This window comes from Coenobita brevimanus, chromosome 17 (assembly GCF_032717465.1).
Source record: "Coenobita brevimanus isolate Jiangsu-jjx chromosome 17, ASM3271746v2, whole genome shotgun sequence".
NCBI lineage: Eukaryota > Metazoa > Arthropoda > Malacostraca > Decapoda > Coenobitidae > Coenobita > Coenobita brevimanus.
Genome location: NC_136970.1, coordinates 4,077,777 through 4,103,915, shown reverse-complemented (window position 1 = coordinate 4,103,915; position 26,139 = coordinate 4,077,777). Strand labels below are relative to the sequence as shown.

General features: G+C 41.8%; 1 protein-coding gene across 1 annotated transcript in view; it reads right to left on the bottom strand.

The window, feature by feature from the left end:
- LOC145391187 (peptidyl-prolyl cis-trans isomerase D-like) overlaps positions 1–25,912 on the bottom strand; it is a 32,818-nt gene extending 6,906 nt beyond the window's left edge. Inside the window, exons 1-6 of the mRNA XM_080265868.1 lie at positions 25,801–25,912; positions 19,428–19,565; positions 18,043–18,338; positions 8,604–8,732; positions 6,953–7,071; positions 3,628–3,778 (exon numbers count right to left, since the gene is read on the bottom strand). Of these exons, the coding sequence (XP_080121994.1) occupies positions 3,628–3,778; positions 6,953–7,071; positions 8,604–8,732; positions 18,043–18,338; positions 19,428–19,565; positions 25,801–25,864 (897 nt within the window). The 5' untranslated portion in view covers positions 25,865–25,912. The remainder of the gene's footprint in view (positions 1–3,627; positions 3,779–6,952; positions 7,072–8,603; positions 8,733–18,042; positions 18,339–19,427; positions 19,566–25,800) is intronic.
- Between the last annotated feature and the right edge of the window lie 227 nt (positions 25,913–26,139).

Sequence of the window (26,139 nt, the reverse complement as noted above, 5' to 3'; positions counted from 1 at the left end):
CTGAACACTACAATCTTTTCATCTTAACATGAGCCAAATTTATATCCCTTTGAAGCTTATTTCATGTAACTCCATAGCAGCAAAAGACAATACTATCTATCTATCTATCTATTGCCAGACGCCTCAATCCCGTTTGGGGTGGCCACAAACAAATCGCCTCCAAGTCGCCCTGTCCCCCGCCATTTCACTGCCCTGCTCCCAACTCACACCCCCCTCTCTCACATACCTCTCAATACTACTGCTCTATATCATTTCCATGACACTCCTACTTGACTAGCATTACATTCTGGTGTTAGTCTACCATTAAAACTCAGCATTCAAGATGAAGAGATGGTTATTTTAGGCCAGGTTAGAGTAGAGGGAGTACAGTAAAGTCCCCTAATCCACAACAATTAGAGACTGGTACCTACCCGCAGATTACGAATTCCACGGTTTACAAAGTCAAGAACCAATGGGAAAAAAGGATATTTAGTCTGGACCCTTGTGGAACCCCCCTACGGCACCCTACCTACACCTACCTAGCCAACAGCAAACACAAACTTCTCTCCTTTCTCCACTCAACGAATAACATCCAAACACTGCTGATAACTGAGAGCAGCCTACTTCTTGGACCCCAGCTGGGTCAAACGTCGGCTTGGGGGGTGAGACCGTCCATAACAGAGCCCAGGGAGAGGTAACCTTGACAAAAAAGGCCAGGTAGCATTCAGAATTCACGAGGGAACACACACAGTTGGCGGGACAGGAGGTAAACAAATCATGGCGGTTGTAATGTGCACTCTTCCCACCAGGGCCGGGCTGTGATTGGCTGTTGGGTCTATAGGCTTTCTATTTTATGAAGGCTGTTTGGGTGGGGTCTCCTAAGACCTCACACCATTAGCTTTGTTGCCACATCGCCGCCACACACGTGCTTCTCCCCCCCCCCTCTCTCTCTCTCATATTTATATTTATATTAACTACTTCTGTTTTTATTCTCTTTATTTTTTTCTCTTGTTTTGAATTTTGATGGGCAAGCTTCCATGGCGGGAGACTGACCGAGTATGAGCCGCACACACAAGGTTATCTCCCGTATCACTCCACTTGACAACGTCGCAAAAGCAACACTGGCAAGTCTTACCGGATTTATACTATACTATAGTTTTTTTTAAATTACATCTATACAGAGTATTTAATATTCATTTATAAGTAGTTACTAACATAAAATAGCAGAAAAAAAGAGGGAGAGAGGTGAGCAGGAATAATTACACGTGTGACGACAGTGATGTGGCAACAGAGCTAGTGGTGTGAGGTCTTAGGAGGCCCCACCCAAACTGCCTTCATAAAATAGAACGACTTTAGGTTGTCTGTCATTGGCTAGCAGCCACGGAATACATCATGGGTGCCCAGATATTATAAATCTCCTCACAAAATGGGCCACTTTGGAACCTAGGAATCGCATTTTTCGAGTTTTTTCGCCGGAATAAAAAAACTGGGACTGGTTGGGCAAAGTACCGCGGATTACAGATACGCGAATTAGGCGGCTTGACTGTATATGATTTTATTTTCAGTACTGCCATATGTTTTAATGCAGATGAAGGACAAATCCCAAACGAAACCAGCATTATGAATAGTACCAGTAGTGACAGTGAATATCCATTCATCCATCCATCATCCATTCCTATGTTGTCCCATGAGGAGCATAAAAGCCCAGGCCTATGCAACTTGGTCCTGACATTTAAGATGATAGTGACCACCCTCACTCATCCCAGAGCGGCATTACATGAGCAATAAACCCCAACCATCCCTAGGATATAAGCCTGCACTGGCTCAATCCGACTGGAGTGCCATAGTTACCTACTAAACCACCAGGTGCCATAGAGTGGTTACATGGTTACCACCCAGTGTAGTACAGCAGGAAACCATTTGGCATGTCAGAGGAGAGGCACCCACTGGCAAAAGGAAGAGGAAACAATGAAGGAAAGAAAGACAGAAGAGGGGGTGCAAAGTCACCAGTAAGCAGAAGGAAGAGGAAAGAATAAAGGAAAAAAAGACAGATGAGGAAGGAAGAGCAGACAGGGCAGACACCAAAAGCAGCACTACACTGAGTGAGTGGATGGTGAGCGGCCCCACCTACCGTGCAACAATTATCATACAACAACTCTACCTCAGCTTTAGTCAGGGAGTTGCTGGTGTTCACTAAGGACATGCTACACCAAACTTCATTATCTGAGAGGTAATCAACTGTGGCTTTACTATAATACCACTTTTCCAACCCAATACTGTATTTATTGTGAAAAAGTACCCATAAAGATTGGTACCTGACTGATTATACAACAGAACAAGACCACACCTTTCCAAAGTCAAAGGAGTCATGTCCCTAGGTGGGAAAGGAAGTCTGGATGATGATGATGATGATGATGATTCACAAAAGGACTAGACTGTATGTAAAGTTCTACATGGTATTCCTAGGGAACAAAATAAATAAATCATAAGCTAACATGTAAAAAAAAAAAAAAAAAAAAAAAAAAAAAAAAAAAAAATTGATCATCATCATCATCATCATCAAATCCAGCGTTGCCCCATGAGGAGTGAAGGAGCCCGGGGCTAGGCAAGTTGGTCCTGACATTTAAGATGAATGACCCTAAGTGGCATTGTGAGCAATAATCCCCAACCACCCCTTGGATATAAACCTACACAGGCTCAATCTGGCTGGAGCACCTTAATCAGCTACCCACTAAACCACCGGCGCCATAGTTTGGTTATATGGTTACCACCCAGCTTGGTAAGTGGTTTCCTGTACGCCAGGAAACCATTTGGCTTGTAACTCAGTGTAGAGTCAGTTACAGACAGAAGGATGAGGAAAGAATGAAGGAAAGAAAGACAGAAAATGACAGCAGGAAAGAAATACAGACGACAAAGGAAGGAAAGTAGGAAGGAAGAAAGGAAAGGGCAAGTCACCCGAGAACAGCACTACACCGAGTGACTGGATGGTGAGCGCCCCCACCTACCACTAAAAATACTTGACAATGTTGATAAAAATTCAAGACTTTGGTTATCCCCCTTCCTTAATGCTGCACTCCCTGGCACCCACCACACCATGATGTCATATATTTTTCAAAGTTCTTCTATTTGGCAATCATGATCTAAAATTGGTGGCATGTGTTCCATCTACACATGAACAATAACTTCCTGTTGCAGCCTCTTGGGGATTCATAATGCTTACAGCACCTGACTGTCAGCCTAATTGATGCTTTCAATAACTGATCCTTTTAATCACTATACCATTTTCATGTGCTTGCACATAACAACCAACACATATGACTGATTAGAGAAAAAATAAATATTACTGATAAAAAAGGCCACTGATAAAACACACACACACACACACACACACACACACACACACACACAAAGCATATAAAACCTTCACACCTAGTGCACAGAGCCAGTATACAGTATAAGCTAATCCACATATCTAGGATTGCAGGGCACTGTAGGCACCCCTCAAAAAAAAAAAAAAAAAAAAAAAAAGAAGAAGAAGAAGGAGGAGGAGGAGAAGAAGAAGAAGAAGAAGAAGAAGAAGAAGAAGAAGAAGAAGAAGAAGAAGAAGAAGAAGAAGAAAAGAAGAAGCAACTACACTGCTCCACTCACCTTGTTGCAGTTGTTGATGGATTTGTCATACTGGCCAAGTTTTGAGGAGCAGAGTGCATGGTTTAGGAGGCAAGACACTGAGATTTTGTTCAATGTGGCAATTTCGTTGTCGGAAAAGTCGTTCCTCTTCACAGCCCACTCTTCCTTCATGCTGGAAGTAAAAGCAGCATGAGACTATAGCAATACCTGTATAAAGAAATGCCTGAAGAGTTAGGATCATCAAGAGAATAATGATGATTACACAAAGTTGGTGGTACTGTCAAAATAATAACGATCAGGTGGGAAGAAAGGTCAATGATAATTAGGGCTACAAAGACAATAATAAAGATTAGATGGAATACAGGCAATGATGATATGCATTGGAATAATGACAATGATTAGGGAATAAGGGTCAGGAAAGTAAAGGGTCAGCATGATGATGATATGCTAAAAATCATACACAGTCCCACAATAACTCCTTGTGAAGTGTAGGATTCAAAGGCTAGGCTACCACCGTCCAGAATCTTTAAAAGTAAGTTGTGTGACTGGTTTACAATCCTTGTGGCAATATATGACTGCAAAACATCTAAATATACATACACTGCAGATGAATTTCCCCCTACCTGATACCTCTGACCACTCGACCACCGGGGATCACAAGGAACATAAAAGAAAGGAGGTGAATGGGTTGTTATTATTTACGTGGCTACAGGCTCATCTGAACATGAAACCAGTGGACTACAGGCTATGTTGCCCTTTGAATAAGTAAAAATTTTGGAGAGAAAGTTATGCAGTCAGGCCTTAACATGAGTACATAGTGATTAAATTCTGCATCCATGAAAATGGCATGAGTAACTTATACAGAGTGGTAGGTGGTGGCGACCATCATCCACTCACCCGATGTAGTGCTGCCTACTTCTTCTTTAGCTTTTATCATTTCTGTGCCTGCCCTCCTTTCTTCCTATTTCTCCCATCTTTCCTGTCACTTCTTATTGCTTTCCTTTCCTTTACAGGTGGTTTTACATTGAGTGACAAGCCAAATGGTTTCCTGCAAGCCAAGAAACCATTTACAATGCTGAGTGATAACCATATAACCAAACCATACGTGCTCCCTACGTGTCAACAAGTGGGGTGGCAGAGGGTTAGTGCCCCTCCCCATAAAACAAATAACTCAAAGTCAAATGGCCACCCCTTACGGGATTATGGCGTCTGGCAAGAGATAGACAGAAGTTATACAGGGGCTCCTGTTTGAAATAATACAAGCACATAGTTACTGTCATAAAATTTAACTTCATCTATCAAATCCTTCTTTGTCCCAACAAGAGTGCAGAGGCCCAGGGCTAGGCTGCTTAGTCTAAACATGTGAGGCAAGAGTGACCAGTCTCACTCGTCCCCCAAATTGCATTGTGAGCAACAAACCCCAACCTTCCCTCAGATGGAAACCCTTACAGCCGCATCTGATTGGAGTACCTTTACCCACTAGATCACCAGGTGTCAGCTAGTAATATTTTCCTACTCACAACAGCTCTCAAATAATTTCAATACACAGACCTGTAACAACAAACCACCTCTGAACTGCAGAAGGACAGGGCTTCATTCTCAACTGGGATCAAATACGGTGCAGTTAAAATGGCTTTCATGGATACCTTCACTACAATACACTTAATCTCCGCTAAATATGCTCATTTTGTGGTGATCTAATTAAAATTAGATATATTTAATCTGATGGAAGCTGTTAACCCTTCAGTACAATCATGTCTCTCAGTTTAATCACTATCATCACACAATTTCATTTAATACTTCCATTCAGCTTTAGCAGTGAAGAGGAACATCGGGGTACCCATCATCCACTCACTTAATGTAGTGCTGCCTGTTTCTTCTTTCATGTCTAACATTCTCCTTCTGTGTCTGTCCTCTCTTCCCATTTCTCCCATCCTTGCTGTCACAATTTACTACTCTTCTTTCTACTTCAGGTGACCCAATACTGAGTGACAAGCCAAGTGGTTTCCTCTCACTCAGGAAACCGTCAACAACGTTGGATGGTAACCATTCAGCCAAATAACAGAGTGACATGCAGCCTACTATGGTGAACCTATTAACTGGGAGAGATGCAAATACAGCATCCACCCAAAAACCCAATCCCCACACCATCCCTGCACCTTACCACAGCAAGGTGCTGTTAGCCACATGGAGACACTGATTCACTGCACTGGACAGCCTTGCAGGAATGGTTGGTTGCCAGCAGTAGATTGGTCTACTCAATCAGACAGACTGGGGTAGCTAGTACAACAACAACAACAACTGGAGAGGCTGATCAAGTCCATATCTAACCCCTCCAGTTCACATCTCTAACCCTTCAAGTTAAAAAGGTCTTTATGTCTACAGCTAGCCCCTCCTCTACAAAGTCTCTCCTAAGATTACAACTGTCTAAGAGATAACAAACTGTTAACTCTTTCACCACCATTACATCATCTTATCATCATTCCTGCTGCTACCAGACAGTTTATTCAGTTTTGGAGTAACTCACTATTGAGAAGAGGTAAATGGGAGCAATGTCTAACCCCTCCAGTTTTGAAGTCTCCCTCCTGAATTAAATAAAATTGTCTGAAATATCTTCATTACCAGAAGCCTTCATCCCATATGGCGTAGTTATAAATGAATCACCTCCATGTCACCCTGTCCTCCACCATCAAGCTGCCCCAACTCCAATTCACACCATCCCCCATCTCATCCTTGGTCTTTGCCACCATCAAAAGCAAGCATAACTACATCAGACACATCAAGAATTTCTTCCATGTCAACTGGTCCTCAGTCATCACGCTGCCCTCCCTCCAACTCACACCTTCTCTCATACACCTCTCCATCTCATCCTTAGTCTCCCACTCCCCGTCACATCCTCTTTGATTACTACGGAAAAGTCCTGTAATCCGAATTGCAGGGAACCGAGGGTTTTCAAACTTTTTTTTTTTTTTTTTTTTTTTTTTAACTATTGGGAGGACCCATTGAAAACATTAGAAATATGTACATGATCATTAAATAAACACTTAAAATGATATTGGTTACTGTTTTACTCACCAGAAATGCATAGAAGTGTAGCTGAATAGTTGCAGGCAGGTACACCCAAGTCCAAGGGCAAGTACAAACCAGATAAATCCTTACATAAAGTCCAGAAAATTTCAAAAAATTTTGTCTTGACTCATTCGGAATACTGGGATTTTCAGATTATTGGTGGTCAGATTGGCGGACTTTTACTGTACCTCTCCCCACTGACCCTCCACCTATTCTTGGTTTCCCTCTCCCCCAACAGCATACATAAAATAATGAACTACATGAGTCCAGTCCTTACTGATTGATGTAGGAGATGCTCTTCTGGTACTTGGTGATGGCTGTCCTGTACTCCTGCTTCTTAAACGCTGTGTTACCCGCATCCTTAATGTCCTCCACCACTTGCATCAGCTCAGTTATCTGCAACAGCATTTTTTTCATCAAAACCGTCTTACATAGTTTCACCACCACCACCATCATCATCCTATTTCCTGCTAATAAATGAAGTGAGTATGAACATAAATTTTCATCATCATCACCACCAGCATCATGATCATCCATTTTTTCCACCTAAAGGGGAGGCAGGATCCTGAAATAAGTACAGAAAATACAAAAATTTAGATAACTATCATAGGTATGTCCAAGGAAATCAACCAAACAATCATCCAAGTCCCTGGATCGTGGCTCTTTCTACCAAAACTAGCTGTCTGTACAAACATTTCATTTTGTTTTATAGCTATACACACACACACACACACACACACACACACACACACACACACACACCAGATGGCACTATTCCAATGACTGCAAAGTTCTACGAAAAAAGAAAAAGGTGCCAAACTTGCATCTTGTACTTCTTTATACATACTTCATCCAACCAACTCAGTCTCATCACTCTCATGATTCACATATACCTGTGGGATACATAAAAACAGACTATTTCATTCAGCTTTAGGGTGACTCATCCAGCTAAGGAGATTAATGTGTTCCTCCAATTCACCAAAATAGTAATCAATGGTGGCAGTTATTTTAAGGTCAATATTAAGGCAAAGTGGAGAACAGGATTTTAAAAAAAAAGATGTAAAGACAAAGCAGACATCTTTGCAGAAAGCTGAGAATAACAAGAGGGAGATCAAGAACAACATGGAAAGGAAATATTAAGAATCCTCACTCGAGACGTTGAAATGAGAGGATAATGAGTCCAGGAACAAAGTAGAAAGAAAAATTGGAGCATCAAAGGGGTCTGAAAACAAGATGGAGGTAAAGAACAAGAGGAGACTGGAAAGAGGTGAAGAGGAGAGAATCACCAAGAAGAGGTGGTGGAATATAATCGAATGCCAGTACTACATAAGGAAGGGTGAACTGAAGTGGCAGGAGGGAGTGGTGGTGACAAAATCAGAAAGGAAAGATAAAGAGGTACATGAGATGACACTTTGGTTCCCTTATCTGTTCTCTACCCTTATCATGATGGGTGATGGGCTTTGTTACCAGCTTTATGCACTTCACATGGTTATCTACAACACTGTCTCTACGTAGAATCTGCTTACCCATTCATGGTGATAATGTATTTTTCGTCTTATAACTGCTATATCTGACAAATTAACTTACAAATCCCCCAGTCCTCCAGATTAAAAAACACTTTTTCAAAAAGCTTCAACATAATAATCTCGTGTACAGGATTATACCAACAAATCCAGGGGTTGTATTCTGATCAGCTAGGGAAACTGCCCAATGCTTGTTTACTTCTGCATATGATGCTGAAATATCTTTTGTCATATGGTGTTTAAATAATCTTTAGTTTCTTATCTATATTAACATCATAAAGGCATCAAAATCATACAAGAGAACAGTAAGGTGCAATATGCAAAATAAATCACAACAGAAGAGGAATTACTGAGCTCCCTAACCCTGTGACAGTATGGGTCTACTTCCCTCACACCAAGACTCACCGGAGCACTGATAAAGTTGATATTGGAGTCCTCAGGAAACTGTGGAAATATGTCTTTAGTGCCATCGTTGTCTATGATGCCAAATGGTTCCCCAGGTTTGATCTCACCACAGTTGTAGATCTCACACCTCTGCAACACACATCATGAAAACAGAATGAGAATCTGAGTCCAACTATTTCAGAACTATGGAAATGTTACATGTATATATGATGTAATTCGGTTTGTTTGATGAGAAGTCCACTATCCTCCTGAGTAACTGCTTTACCCCTACTTACCAAAAAAAACTGTCATACCTGCATATAAGCATCAACAAGCCTAAACAACACTGACTTCATAACTGGCTTACACATGTTGGATGGGGGCATTAAGCATTTAGGAATCAAACACAGCTGGTTTAGCTACTTTGGTGTGCACTGGTGTAGCATATCAGCTTTGTTCTGGCATGCTATATGACATCATAATTTGTCACATAGTGCAATAAAATTTCAAAGGCCTTGACCAATTGGAAACTTGACAACTGGTCACCTATCATGTTTATTCCACGGTCGTGTGATACCTCACTGATCAAATTCGCCATGACCCCTATATGTACTGTCACTTGCCAGTTGTTTCTTGACAGCACTGCAAGGGTGTGTGTGTGTGGTTTTGTTAGGAGTCCAAAGCTATCCCATCTGATAGTGAGGAGAGGTTTATGTGTATATACCTGTATATGTGAAGACTGGGGTAACTCAGCGTGAAGAATGTTAATTTAACAATACTGTACAGTACTGTAATTATATCATTACCACCCACCCTCCACTGCAAGCAAGATCAAGATGGTATGTGAGTGAAATGTCTCTCTTATATTTGAGAATGCAATCAGTAAAGAATGGGTTACAGAGAAGTTTACTATGCTCCTGATGGGGCAATAAGGATTGGATGATGGGAGTTCCACTTTCTGTAAAGTCAAAATTATCATTGTCATCATCCGGACCTCCTTTCCCACACTAGGGCAAGGTAAGGAGCAGCGGCCTTTCCTCTAACTTTCTCTCAGTCGAACATCACCTCTCCTCCTCTAAACCTCACATTCTCTTCCTGTCTGAGACCTGATGTCTGAGGCAACTGACAGCAAACCCTTTTCTGTTTCCTCCTACTTTCTCTATACTCATTTCAAAGCCAAAGGTGGCTGTTGTGTGTACGTACGCAACGATTTATCTTGCTCTCGTGTTCCTGAACTTGATTCTTCTGAATTCTATACTCTCTGGCTTCAGCTTTCCTGTCATTCTCTAACTAAATATATCTGCACTGTTTACTTATCTCCTAATTCTACCGACTAAGAAAAATTCTTCGACTATCTTACTTCAACGATGGACCACATTCTATCCATTTCTCCTTTCTCTGAAATCTCCATTCTAAGAGATTTCAATGTTCACCACCACCTTTGGCTCTACTCTCCTTTCAATGATCTACCTGGTGAACAAGCCTACATCTTTTCTATCCATAATGACCTAGAGTAGCTTGTACAGCACCCTACCCGTATCCCTGACTGCCCTGAAGAGAGCTCCAACATACTTGACCTCTTTCTTACAACTAATCCTTCTGCTTACACTGTTAATCTTTCCTCTCTGTTGGCCTCCTCCAATCACAACCTAATTACCTTGACCTATCCGGCTGCTCCAGCACGGCCTATGGAACCTCCAAAGAAACGTCGTCTGTGACACTTTGGAGCCGCGGATTAGGAGGCCCTCAGGCAGTACTTCTTTGATTTTCCGTGGAATGATTATTGCTTCCATGGCCGGGAGCCATCTGAGTGTGCATTGCACATTACGGAGGTTATTTTCTCAGGCATGGAAGCATACATTCCTTTCTCACATCCTTTGACTAATGCAAGAAAGCCTTGGTTTAATCACGCTTGTTCTAATGCTGCCCGCAACAATGCAGGGGCCTATAAAAACTACCAGAACCAACCCACCCCCGAATCACATCTTGCTTACGCTTCTGCCCGGAATTGTGCTAAGTCTGTTCTTTGCTCTATTAAAAATAATTTCATCCGCACTATATGCTCTTAACTCTCCAACGCGAATTCGTCCCGCTCCTTCTGGCACCTTGCCAAAAACCTTCCTAACAACTTTACCTCATCATCCTTCCCTCCTCTTTTCTATTCTGATGGCTCTTTAGCTATTTCTTCCACTGATAAGCAATCTCTTTGCTCTGACATTCTCCTTCAATTCCACCTCAGACGATTCCGATACTGTTCCATCACTTCCCCCCTCTGACATCCTTATGGCTGACATTAAAATTTCTTCATCTGATGTATTTTCTGCTATCACTGGCCTTAATACTAACAAGGCATATGGACCTGATGGAGTCCCTCCCGATGTCCTCAAGAACTGTGCTTCTGTGCTTACACCCTGCCTTGGTAAACTCTCTCACCTTTGTCTGTCAACTTGTACCTTTCCTTCTTGCTGGAAGTTTGCTCTCATTCACCCAGTCCCAGAGAAGGGTGACCATTCCCAACCCTCCAACTATCGTCCAATTGCTTTAACATCCTGTGTCTCAAAAGTTTTCGAGTCAATTCTTAGCACAAAAATGTTAAAGCATCTTTCCTATCACAACCTTCTTTCTGATCATCAGTATGGGTTCCATCAGGGACGCTCCACTGGCAATCTTTTCACCTACCTTTCAGGCTCTTGGTCATTCTCCTTTTGGGACTTTGGCAAAAGCTTTGCCACTGCACTTGACATCTCAAAGGCTTCCCACCAAGTCTGGCATAAATCTTTAATTTCCAAACTGCCCTCTTACAGTTTCTACCCTTCCATCTGTGCCTTCATCTATAGCTTCCTTTCTGGTTGTTCTATAGCTGCTGTTGTAGATGGCCATTGTTCTTCTCCTAGATCTATCAACAGTGGTGTTCCTCAGGGCTCTGTCCTATCACTGACTCTCTTTCTTTTATTCATCAATGACCTTCTGAGCTGTACATCTAACCCTAACCACTCGTATGCTGATGATTCCACCCTTCACCTTTCCATTCGGTTCCTGCAACGTCCATCTCAGCAGTTACTTCAACAAACAAGGAATGAGTCTGTGGCAAACCCAATGGCTGACTTGGCTCGTATCTCTGACTGGGGTAAAAATAATCTTGTTTTTAATGCAGCAAAAACTCAGTTTTTACATTTATCAACCCAACAAAATCTTCCACAGGAGTACCCACTAGTGTTTAATAATATCCAGCTCAATCCTGCATCATTCTTGAATATGCTTGGGGTTTCATTCACTCGGGACTTATCTTGGAAAGATCATATTGCAACTCTTGTAAAATCTGCTTCCAAGACATTAGGTGTGCTAAGCCGACTCCGTACCTTCTTTACCCCTGAACAGTTGTTGACTTTATACACGGGTTTTATTCACTCCTGTGTAGAATACAACTCTCATGTGTGGAGAGACTCCCCACATACAGCTCTTCTCAACAGGGTGGAGTCAAAGGCTTTTCGTCTCATCAACTCCCCTTCTCTTACTGGCTCCCTTCAATCTCTGTCTCTTCGCTGCACTGTTGCATCTTTACCTCTTTTCTATCGCTACTTCAATGGCCACTGCTCCTCTGAACTGTCTGCTTGCATTCCTCCACCTCTACGAAGGGCACGTAGCACCTGTCTAGCAACAAACTCTCATCTCTTTTCTGTCCAACTCTCTAATGCAAGAGTTAACCGTTACTCCCAGTCCTTCATTTATCCAACAAGTCAACTCTGGAACTGTCTTCCTCTGTCTGTATTTCCTACTTCCTATGATCTCCAGTCTTTCAAATGCAGTGTGTCCAGGCATCTCGAAATGAACGGATCTTGAATTTGGCTCTCTTTTGTATTGTTTTTGTTTTTTTCTTGGAAGGAATGGTTTGCAGGCCCCTGGCCTTTGGTTCCATCTTTCTTGCATAAAAAAAAAAAAAAAAATCCAAACATCAAAATTCATCCATCCATCCATCATCCAATCCTACGTTGCCCCATGAGAAGCGTAGGAGCCCAGGGCTAGGCAAGTTGGTCCTGACGTTTAAGATAAGAGTGACCAGCCTCATTCATCCCTGGGTGGCATTACATGAGCACTGACCCCAACCACCCACTGGATATAAACCTTCACCGGCTCAATCCGATTGGAGTGACGCAATTACCCACTAAATCACCAGGCGCCATAATTTGGTTATATTGTTACCACCCAGCATAGTAAATGGTTTCCTGGTGTACAGGGAACCATTTTGGCTTGTCACTCACTGTAAAGTAACCCATAGGTTGAAAGAACAGGAAAGAATGAAGGAAACAAAGACAAAAGAGGGAGTGTAAAGTCACCCGTAGGCAGAAGGACAAGGAAAGAATGAAGGAAAGAAAGAGTGAAGAGGAAGGAAGGAAAGGAGGGAGGAGAGGAAAGGGAAGACACCCGAAAGCAGCACTACATCAAGTGAGTGGGTGGAAAATTAAAATAATGAAATAGTTTTATATACTCCTTAATACAGAAACTGTACATCAAACAATCTATGCCTTAATGTGGTGCTAAAAATTGCATACAATGCAAGTGCTGGTACCATATCAGTGATTAAATAGTTTTTTATATTCCATAGCTATGATGAAAAATGCAAACATGCAAATACTACATTTAGATTTTAAAATAGAGCAAAGGGGTGGAAAGTGTCTATTACAGTGAATTATATTACTACATGCATGATTTTTTTCATAATTCCCACAAAAATAACTAAACAAAATTACGGTATGTTTCAATCACACCAGTTATTTTACAAGCAAAATTTTATAAAAAACAATTCCAGATCAGTGGTGCACTATTAACAACTGTATATGTCATCTGCCAGCACATTTCTTCACTCCATTTACCAAACATTACAGAGTAATCCAATTTTCTTATATGTCTCTGGGAGGGTAACAGCCTGCTTGAGGCCCTTTGATCTCTTTGAGAACACGACTGTTGGTATATGGAAGCCCAAGGTACAAACCCCTAAGTCCGTGATTTTGTGCCATGGGAGATATGAGGCTGCCAGCAACCCAAAGACAATGCAACAGGGATACCCCACCATTCATGTCTTTTTTAGTTATCATTTGTGACGATGAAATATGGGGGGGGGAGGTACTTTATTCCTTTTTCCCCCTATAATGAACTTCAAAAAACAGCCAGTGTCTCCATTTGGGTGGTCAGCAGGGGAAGATAACACTGCATAATGTAACCCTTTGGCTGTGACCCTGCATTTCTCAGTCATTCTCCTGGAAGAGGCCTAAGTCCCTAAGAAATGAAAGTGTTAATTGTAACTTTATTGCTACATTTCTAATACAAGATGACCATTAAGTTTCCCTTTTTTTTACTGTGATAATAGTAAAAAATGCACTTTTCTACGAGAAAACTGCCATTTTCTGAGAAGAAATTCGAAAATAATTAGCGGGGGAGCCCATCAACCACTCACTCAATGTAGAGTGATGCCATGTGAGCTCTACACTGCGTGTCAAGCCAAATGGTTTCCTGTACCCAGGAAACCATTTACTACGCTGGGTGGTAACCATATAACCGGGGTTTCTGGCAGGGTTAAGTGTCCCCCAGATTCCCCTAACCAAAATCACTTAATCATGGCAGCCGTTTCAGAGAGCCTTGGAGGGCAGCAATACCTGCCCAGGGCCCCAACCAAATGGGCAGACTCGCCTGGCCATGTGGAATGTGAAGGTGTGAATGAGGAAAGCAAGAGGGTGGAAGTGGTGAGAGTGATTAAGAGTGCGAGATATGCTGTGATGGCACTGTGTGAAACAAACATGAAAGGGTGCGAAGTGAAGAAGTGGGAGGGTGTGAAATGTGTAAGATCGGGAATGAATGAGAGAGGAAGCTGCAAGGAAGGAGTTGCTTTGTTGATGAATGAGGTGTGGCAGAGTGGAATGAGAGACTACAAATGTGTCAGCTCGAGGTGTATGTATGTCAAGTTCAAGTCTGAGAAGGTGAAAGTGGCAGTGATTGTAGCGTGTGCACCGTGTAAGGACAGGAGTGAGAGAGAGAAAGACAGGTTTTGGGATGAGCCGGGTGAAGTAGTGGGAAAAATGCCCAGGAGCTATAAAGTGATCGTGATAGGGGATATGAACGGAAGAGTAGGCACTGGTCCAGAGGATGACATAATGGGTGTTATGGAGTACCAAGAGAAAATGATAATGGGAATCGACGAAAGGATACGTGTCAGGAGAGGAGGTTGTGCACATGTAATTCATATTTCAAACACAAAGATCCACATAAATATATACAGTATAGAGGAAACAGGGATCATGTTGATTACGTGCTCGTAGAGAGGTTGATGATGGGAATGGTTGCTGATACGAGGGCTGTGAGAGGACAATGTGGAGGTCTGTCAGATCATATGATTATGGTATGCAAGATCAAGCTGAGAAGAGTGAGGTGGATCAAGAGAGAGAAGAGCAGTTAGGGTGAAAGACTGAAAGTTGAAAAGCTGAGGATCAAAGAAGTGGCACATGATTACAGGACCAAAGCAGAGGACGAGTTAGATTCAGTGAAGTGGAATGAATTGGATCTGGACAGCCAGTGGAATGCATTTAGGGACTGCTTAGTTAGGAATGCTAAAGAGGTGTGTGGTGTGGCAAGAATATCAACAAAAAAGAAGGGGACGGCATGGTGGGATGAGGAGGTTGAGAGAGCGGTGAGGAAAAGAGGAAGAAGTGGCTAAAGTGGTTACAGGATAGGGGTTCAGTTGAAATAAGAACTGAGTATATCGACAGCAGGAAGCACATAAAGAGACTAGTGAAGAGGAAAAAGAAGGAGGTAAATGATGGTCTGGGAAGAAAAATGAATGCGAACTATTCTGAAAATACGAAGTTATTCTGGAAAGAGGTGAGGAAATGTAGAAGTGAAAGCAGAAAGAAATGTGATAGTGTGAAGGATGCAGGTGGTAGGTTACTAGCCCATGGAGATGAAGTAAGGACTAGATGGAAAGAATATTTTGAAAGCCTGATGAGTGGGAATAGAGAAAGCAGAGCGGCTGTAAACATGATTGGTTTTGGGGGTGTGCAGAGAAGGAATGAAGTGCCAGGAGACATGACACTCGAACATGTGAAGAGCGCTGTGAAACGGTTGAAAAATGGGAAAGCAGCTGGGGTTGATGAAGTGTATGCAGAGATGCTTAAGTGTAGTGGAGAGAGTGGAATGAAGTGCTTGTTGGAGATATGTAAGAAGGCATGGAGAGTGAAATTGTGCCTGCAGAGGGGAAAAAGACTGTGATTGTACCCACGTACAAAAATAAAGGTAAGTGAAGTGAGTGCAAGAATTATCGTGGCTTAAGTTTACTGAGTGTGGTAGGGAAGGTATATGGAAGAATTATTATAGAGAAAGTAAGAGAGATATCAGAAGTCCTAGTGAGTAATGAACAGGGTCGCTTTAGGAGTGGCAGAGGATGTGTGGATCAAGTATTTGCAGTGAGACAGATAGCACAGAAAGCTTGTGAGAAGGACCATAAGATGTTCATGGCATTCATGGATCTGGAAAAAGCATACGACAAAGCGGACAGAGAAGGATTGTGGAAGGTTTTGTGCATGTATGGTGTAGATGGTAAGCTGCTAGGTGCTGCCAAGTTTTTATGCTGGTAGCGAAGCATGTGTAAGGGTTAATGGGCATCTACGTGAATGGTTCACGATCGGTGTGGGCGTGCGACAAGGTTGTGTGATGTCCCCAAGGTTGTTCAATGGTATATATGGATGGGGTGATGAGAGACGTGAAAACACGAGTAATGGAGAGAGAGATGGCGTTGGTAATGATTGGTGATGGATGGAATATCTCAAATTTGTTGTATGCTCATGATGCAGTACTGTTTGCAAGTACCAGACAGGAACTTGGTAGACTAGTGCAGAGTTTTGCTGATGTCTGTGAGCATCGTGCCTTGAGAGTAAATGTAGAGAAGAGTAAAGTGATGGTTATTGAGAGAGAGGGGACTCCCAATGTGATTTCACAGTGAAAGGAGAGAGACTGGAATTGGTGAGAGAGTTCAAATACTTGGGTACAGTGATAGAAAAGAGAGGAAAATGAGCAAAAGAAGTTGAAAGTAGAGTGACACAAGGAAGAAAAGTAGCTGGTGCAATGAAGGCCTTGATAAGAAACAGAGGCTTGAGTGTTGCAGCTGCACGAGGCTTACATGAGGGAGTGTTAGTGCCATCTCTAACATATGGGTGTGAGACTATAGTGTGGCATGAAAATGAAAAGTCAAGAGTAAGAGCAGTGGAGATGGGACTGTTGAGGAGTGAATGTGGAGTACAGAGGGTGGATAGGATATGAAATAGTGTGATTCATGAAAGGTGTGGAGTGAGGAAGTCAGTGGACACCAGAATCGAAGAGAGTGTCCTGAGATGGTATGGTCATGTGGAAAGATTGGATAACAGCAGAGTGGCGAAAAAGGTATACCTGAGCGAATTTGAAGGAGGATGGGGGCGAGGTAGGCAAAGGAGAAAGTGGAAAGACATGGTGGATGAGTGTTTGAGGAAGAGAGGTTTGGAAGTCGGTGAGGCTAGGGAACTGACAAGACCTCAAGCTGGCTGGATGAATGTTGTGAGGAGAAATGCATGATCAGGGATTTTGGCACCCCTTGTGAGCACGGCAGCGTCCGGATTGACTCAATCGGATACGTTGTGTGAAGCTACAGAATGTGGTGAATGTTTTTTGGCGTATCCGGTAGAGCCAGGATTTCGGGGGCTTGAACAATGAGTGAATGGAAGTGTGGCCTATTTGGACTGGGCAAGTTTGTGCTGTCTGGACAATGCTACTCCTCACCCTGCCCTTGGGTGGCAAAGGAGGTCCGCATGATGATGATGATGATGATGATGATGTCTAATTTTGCATCTATAGTGATCTGCATTGCTCACACTTTGCCCAAATACATTTCAGAAGCACGATCATGCCTGAGAACCAATGTACCTTTCACAAGAGTTCATATTTCACTGTGTAGTAAGACCCATTATGAGGTACATGTTTATACAGTATCAGTCATAACACTAGCCATCATTTGGATACACCTTGGGTAAAACAGACAAAACATGATAATCATTCTGTTTTTACTTTACTATTCCGGCTGTTATCGTTATTCAGGCATAGTTACTCTTTTCTTCAAGAGAGGGTAGAACATCCTGGGTTGGTGCACAGCTCAAATTCAAGGGAAAGCAGTTGACTTACGTGGTACTCTGAAAAGTTATTTGTCGGCGGCGGACTGTAGTCACCTAACATGTCATGAAGAATAATTAGAAAGGTGACCACAGTCACCTCACGCAGCCAAAGAGTTAAGGAGGCTGCTAGATGTACTGGTTGAGGAGCATTTGTATATATGGGCAGCTGAGCAGATGGTTACACTTATCACCACATGAAGGCATCCCTCTACAGCACCACTTAAAAAAAATATACATCACCAAAGTTTTACTATACAAAATCATTTGACACCTACCTCAACTGGCTTGTCACCTTCAGTGGGAAGTCTGGCCATAATTTTAGTGACTGCGAGGCCTTTGACCACCTTGCCAAAGACCACATGCTTGCCGTCCAGGTGTGGGGTGTCAGCCAATGTGATGAAGAACTGGGAGCCATTGGTGCCGGGTCCAGCATTGGCCATGGACAGTAGCCCAGCCGAGGAGTGCTTGTGTTCAAAGTTTTCATCCTCGAATTTGTCCCCGTAGATGCTCTCACCTCCTGTGCCATCATGGTTGGTGAAGTCACCACCCTGCACCATGAAGTTCTCAATGACTGAAATGAGAAGAACAGATAAATTATTACTGAACACCATCTTTGTGGACTGGTTCAGATTGTTGTGAATTCAAGTGGTTTCTATCTCACCATGAAGAAGTTATGGACACTTATGAATGCAAACTGACAAGGTTTAAAAAGGAAGCCTCTGATAGTGAAAGCAAGGGTATTATTAGATGATACCACAGGAGGTGAAGAATGAGTGGAACAGTATACTGGTGAGAGAAGACAGAGGATGGAGTGTCTCATAGAATGAGAGGCCTGAGGACAAAGTAGCCTGAAGACAGTTCCGTTATGACCACTTCTAATCAGGTTCCCAAGTGGAAGCAAAGATTGGTAACGATGTGAAGGGTGAAGCCTGACAGCAACTGTAGGTACAAGTAAACAAAAACTGATGAGACAGAAGGTACATATGAGTACACACGAATTACAGATAACAAGGCTTACAAGCTCATGATGAGGTTAAATGTTGGGGAAACAACTGCTTCTATGAAGGATCTAACCAACATGTGTGAGAAATGGATGTATTAGCAAAAGAAGCAATTAATAATCGCTAAGTGTGAAGAACTGAAGTCCCAGTACCATTAATATTTTTTACTAAAAATGAAAAAAAGGTATCATAAATCCATAGCAGTATGTTTCGCCAACAAAGTATGTAGTCAAGTTCTAATACAGGCAATACCACCTCCATGGCATAGGGGGATCAAGGCAAAGACACTATCTGTCTGTCTACTGCAAGACGCCATAATCCCGTAAGGGGTGGCCATTGACTTTGAGTTATTTGTTTTACAGGGAATGTGAATCATAAGAAACTGACCTATACCCCTGGCAGCATTTACAAGATGGAAAAATCTCATGTCATTTCTTCAATACATACAGCATCCATTAAACCAATGCCATTCTATGATTATGTTTCACCAGACCACCAGGCATTTTTTGTTAGAAGTTCATTAAAATAAACAATTGCTCAAGTACAATATTGTATAGGAGAATGTTGAGACTACAGTATATCTTAAAACATCAATTTGGACTTTTCATTGCTAGATCATTAAACTACAATCAATGGTGTAAGGGTACAACCATACTTACTGCGGTGGAATGTGCATCCCTTGTAGTGTAGAGGGAATCCTTTCTGACCCACACCCTTCTCACCCGTGCAAAGGGCTCGGAAATTTTCTGCTGTCTTAGGGCAAGTGTCTGCAAACAGCTCTAGGACGATCCTACCCGCTGAAATACAACAATATTATTAATGAGGTTTTATTTAATAGAACATTCAAAACAACGTACAACGTGCCTTCATTTTAAGATGAGAAGACATTTGAAAAAAAAAAAATCAATGATTTATTGTACTTTGAGTCGATTATAACATGGGTTCAGTGGAGATATGTTTTTGGCCAAGGGTCTTCCACCAAACAGGCCTAATAACAAGTTTCCAACTCACCTAAAATGGTTGTTATTTCAATTCATGTGCTGCTTACCACCAAAAATAAGGATAAACACAAGTTTCCAACTTACCTCAACTGGTACAGTATATATAGAACAGTAAGACCTCACTATAACGGACTAATTGGGGCCCAAACCATTCCGAAAAATGAAAAATTCCAACAAAAGCGACATCTGGACTTCCCCCCCGCTAATCCGGACTTTTTCCGATATATCAGACATTAGTTCGGATTGCATGAACAGTTTTTAAACTGTTTTGACTACCATTACGGTACTGTACTGTGTTATATCTTCACATTAATCCAATGGTATAATATATATAATAATGCTGTACTGTACACTGATAAACACTGCTTTTGTTTATCTTATTGTGGTGAACATAGCTGAAGTGGTCAGGCAGTCCGCACTGCTTCTGGCTTTATCAGACATTTTCCGATATACAGGAATTCAGTCCGGTAGCTTCTTGAGTCCGATAAGAGCGAATTCCGGTCTATTGATGTCCGTTATATCGAGGTTTTACTGTATTTCTCTAACTGGACTTCACTTGCTGCTTGCAACATCACAGTCTTGTTCCATCAATGACATTAACATATCCAATGGTGAAGAGTGGAAAGACCTTCTCTGAACAAACAAATGACTGCAAAATTGCACAAGGGTGACCACATGAACAAAAACAGTAATCGTCTATCGACCAGTGTGGCTTCATACAGGATCATAATCATAATAATTATGTAGGCAAAAAATTTGTTGTATAAAAAAAAGGTCAAAACTTTTTCATCACAGTCTAAGCGACTCACCGCATACCGATTCAGTGTATAAGTGCATGCTGCACAATACTATATATATATATATATATATATAATATCTTAAGACAAACTCTTGAAGACAGCAGGACAGTTTTAACAGTTCCATTCTTATTACCAACAGATTCCAGTGTTTTGATGAAATTCTCTGCTTTTTATCAGGTTTATAAGGGTTGGATGTATGGTTATGTAAACTGTCAACAAAACTGGTGCATTAAAAAAATATATATACTGTACTGTATATACTCAAGAAAGCCATTTTCTCAATAATTAGCGAGAAATTAGGTGATGATAAAAAATGTTCATGTGACGACTGCAGGCAAACTCAATTTTTATTTTTCTACTATGCTACAATACACTCAATCCTCGTAAATCGCGTGTTCATAAATCACAGCTAGGTGGCCTTCAGACTGCCAGCAACCTTAAATCACTGTTAAGTTATGAAAGTCGCGGGCCTAGGCAACCAATTGGGCCTTTTCCGAGGAGAACCATAAACCGCAGCATTCAAACTGAAAATGGCGACCCAACAACCAATCACCGTGCGTCCCTGGTGGCATATGTGCATACTAAAGCTGCCATGTTGTTCTAAGTTCTTCCCAACACCACCCCACTCCATTCACTTAAGCAATTTTGTCATAGGATTAAGGTGAGATCCCTTAACATGGCTTATTTCTATTTAATACATGCACTGAATATTCCTAAATTTGTATGTTTGTGTTTGATGGTGCCTAGATAGGTGTCGGTAGGGTGCTGTGGGGGCGGGTTGGCCAAAGTCCAGACCCAAATTAATTTTTCACATAAGAGTTATTATTCATAGATCACGGAAGTTGTCCAGACCCAGATTGCCGCGATTTATGAGGATTGAGTGTATCTTGTCCTTGTTTACAAAGAATTCAGTATGCTTCCATGCACTGGCTTCAGTCACCTAATGATAGCTCTCCATGCTGCTCGATCTCTGGCAGCCTCTCTATTCAGTCCCTTATTCCTGAAGTCACACTATGACCACATCCCAAGTCTTTTTCAGTCTTACTCTTGCAACGCTATGCTGAACATACACACTCTCACCCTCTGCACCCAGTTGTTATCCTCCATTCTCTCCACAAGCCTTAAATTTACAATTTCTGTAGGTTGTAAGTCTAATATCCCATTTTTCACCGACAAAACATTCCTAAAAATTAAAGAACAGAAAAAGTAAACTTAATGAAAGTCTAACCAACAGAAAAATGGTGAGCTAGAAAAAAAAAAAAAAAAAAAAGCACATACCCATAACATCAACATTAAGCATCACAGGTTAAACAATGTTGTACTGTACAAAAAGATATTCTTTAATATCGAGGCACCATTACTGGGCTGTGTTATCAATGGCATAAGGATTTCCGGGATCCCATCCTTAGCAGGAAATTTGCATTGTACTGGACACTACAACATCCTCTCATATGCTATCTATGTTTTCAACATCAGTATGGTTTGCATAACATGCAAGAAAGTACCACCGTGGTGAAGGGAAAAATTAACCACCAAAGAAGAGCTGCTAAGGAAGCTTCCTCAAGTCAGCAACACTGGTGCTGAGGGACACCTTTATGTAGCATCCTGCACCTACATAACCAAGCAGCTCTATTGCCTAGTTATTCAAGCATCCCTAAACTCTCTCCCTATTCCCTGAATGGAAGATGGTGGACTGCATGAGAAAGGCAACTTTAACTTGCAATCCTCTGGATTCATGTTTCTGATATGCACAGATTTACAACAATAACAGCCATGACACTGATTGAACCACTTAACCACCATAAGTTTCTCCTAAGTTGAATAAAATTACCTGGCTATGTACCTATATAACAAAATATAAGGCACTGGTAGGGATGAAGATTGGACCACTACTATTTTCACAAAAATAAAAATAATAATAATCATCATCCAGACCTCCTTTCCCACCCTATGGCAGGGTAAGGAGTAGCAATGTCCAGACAGCCTAAGTTTGCCCAATTCAATGAGCCAAACTTCCATTCACTCATCATTCAAACCCATGGAATCCTGGCTCCGACATCTATCTATCTATCTATCTATCTATTGCCAGACGCCTCAATCCCGTTTGGGGTGGCCACAAACAAATCGCCTCCAAGTCGCCCTGTCCCCCGCCATTTCACTCCCCTGCTCCCAACTCACACACCCCTCTCTCATATACCTCTCCACCCCATCTCTCCATATCATCCTCGGCCTCCCCCTCCCTCTTTCCCCCTCCACCTCACTCACATACACTCTCTTCGTCAGTCTTTGACCCTCCATCCTCTCCACATGGCCAAACCACCTCAGTGTGTTCCTCATAACGCTTCCTATCACATCCATATCAACACCACAACGCTCCTTTATATCCTCATTCGTCAGCCTGTCTCTCCATGTGACTCCACAGGCTCCTCTTAAATAACTCATTTCCATGGCTCTCACTCTTGACTTGTGTCCTTCCAACAACGTCCAAGCTTCACTTCCGTACGTTAGAGTTGGTATCACAATACTGTCATGTAGTAACTTTTTCACTTCCATGCTCACTTCCCTGTTTCTTATCACTGCTTTCAAAGAACCAGCAACCTTTCTTCCCTGCTGTACCCTTTCAAGCACTTCACCCTCCAAACCTCCATCCTTACTCATCACACTACCCAAGTACTTAAACGTACTCACATTTTCCAATTCCTCACCATCCAACCTCGCTGTACATTCACTGACTTCACCTCTCTCAAAGACCATCACTTTACTCTTCCCTACATTCACCTTTAGATTCCGTTTCTTACACACTCTCTCAAACTCATCCACCAAGCCTTGCAGCTCCCCTTCGTCTTCACTCAACAACATGGTATCATCTGCAAACAACAGTACAGGGAGTTTCCAAACACTATGCTCTCTCACCAGGGCCACTCCAACATCCACTACCCTACCTTGTACCTCTTTTATTACCCCATCCATGTACAGATTGAACAACCATGGAGACATGACACATCCCTGTTTCAACCCAACTTTCAAAGAGAAAAATTCACTTAGTTCACCATCCACACGCACTGCAGCCTTCGCACCATCGCACATACTCTTCACAGCATTCAACAACTTCCCATCTATTCCATATATTCTTAACACTTTCCACAATCCTAGTCTATCCACCCTGTCATATGCTTTCTCCAAATCCATGAATGGAATAAAAATTATAATAATATATGATGGAATAAAAATTATAATAATAATAACAACCTGCGCTTTAAGTTCTACCAAGTTCACATGGTACAGTATCAACAAATGTACCCCATTCACAAGTAAGGTTCATCCACAAAATTTGTTTCATTGCCGTTTTCTCAAACATTTTCACCTTCAATAGGGGGAGGTGGTGGCTCAATCGGTAGAGAGGTGGCCTGCAGTCCTAACGGACCCAGGTTCGAATCCCGGCTGGGACAGGGAACAGTTTAAGGATTTTAATTTCATTAAATCAGGCTTTTCTGATCTACCAGAAGACCCGCCGACACATCGTAAAAATACCCCCGCTAATACCAATGCACCAGTCCTGTATAAGACAGCCCTAGCATGTATTCAATATGGACGGTGGGTGTCAGTGCCGAAGTGGTGACATGTAGAGGTGTATGGTAAGTAGGAGGAATGCTGGGCCTTGATAGCAGGCTGTGAAGCCTGTGCCCAGAGTCGGACACACACACACACACACACACACACACACACACACACACAAAATGCAATTAACCTGACTATTGCTGAATAAAGAGGAAAAGCAAATGCAAATGGTGTTTAGAAAAAGGATGTTTTGTTAATGGCAACATTTCATTACAGTACGGTACTGGATATAACAGAAAACCTCGAAAAGGCTGAAGATAAGCCTTTATCATTATCATCATCATCATCATCATCATTACTGTTAAAATAATTATTAACTAATTTCAGCATATAGGTAAGCAGTTCATAATAATAGTTTATGCTGACATTTCTGCTATCTATCTAACCAAACCTGACCAAATATACAATATGTAGGCTAATCCAATAATGCAGTACATGAATTCTGAACACAAAATTTGCCTGTTATAGCTTAAAAAATGCCAACTTTTAAAATTTGTGCTAACATGAACTTTTTTTTTTTTTTTTTTTTTTTACTCGACATGTTATGGTATGTCCCAAACCTTATCTAATGGGGCCTAACCTACCAAAGAAAGCGCAACATAAATTTATCCAGTTCCCAAATCACAACTACAGCAATAACACATGCACCACAAAAGGAATTCAATGATATAGTACTGGTAAAAGTGGTAGGTCAACTGGTAATTTTCACATAACTACAAAAGAAGGTAAAATTTGCTGTTTCGTACTGTCAAGCTTACTGTGTTGGTTCTTTCTAACCTGACTAAACCACAAAACTTAAAACACAACATTACATACCATACCTGTACATTAACCTAACCTAACTAAACTACCCAAAGTAGTGGGTGTGACCGTCCAATACTGAAAAAACACCTACAATATGCACTGTTAATCATATGCCATTTGGATCCCTATACTTCACACCTAAAACAATGACTTCAACTAACTCAGACTCAGTCCTTGACAAAGTACCCTGATTTGAACAGTGCATTTAAAATCAAAAATCAAAACAAGACTTGCAAAATCAATCAAAATCAAAGTAAGATCCTCAAAATCCCAACCACAGGAAAGCATATTGATCTTGTACCCTGGCCAAATGTACCCAAACCAAACCCAGGTGGTCATAGCAACCAAATTTATCCTTGCAATGCTGGCTTTGTTCCTGCATAAAGTACTCAGTGATTATTGTCCACTATGATACAACAGAGCCATTTTATGCACCCAGATGCTATTTTCAGTTATTCTGAGTTAGGTCATTGACGGAAACGGCGGAAAACATGAGAAATTGGGGCCCATGCTTTGTTGTTGCAAAAATACTGACTTTGCAATTGCACAGCGTTGCCTCAGCTTTGTCTAAACACTTCCCCCTTCACCCACAGCCCTTGCCATCACCAATAATCAAATGAAATATATCAAAATCACATTGAAAGATGACTTGGGAATGTCTACCCACATTAATATCGAAAAATGGGGATATAACAATACGCAGTGAGAGAACGTCCCTCCCGCGTGGTACACTTTCCCTCCCTTTAGATATCCGTAATTTCCCCTGTAAAACCTGACAGCTACATCTAATTGCTTCTAAATGTACTTACTGGGTTCATCTGCAATCTTGACATCCAGGAAGACGTGTGGGTTGCCGCTGAGAGGAGCATTCATGGCCTTTCTGTGGAGTTAGGTCCTTAGCGTCTTCTCACTCGATACTGTACGCTAGTCTGGTCTGGAAGATTCCCCCTCCCTCTCTCCCTCTCCCTTCCTCCCTTCCTCCCTTTCTCCTCTGTCTCTCCCTCTTTGCACCCTCCCTCTTCCAGCTGCCTCTTATCGATATCTTAGTTACTCTCCTTTTATCAAGTCCGTTTTATGCATATCAGTTCGTCACTCCTTACCAACACCTCTCTTAATTCCTCCTCCTCCCTCTTTCTTTCTCCGTTTTT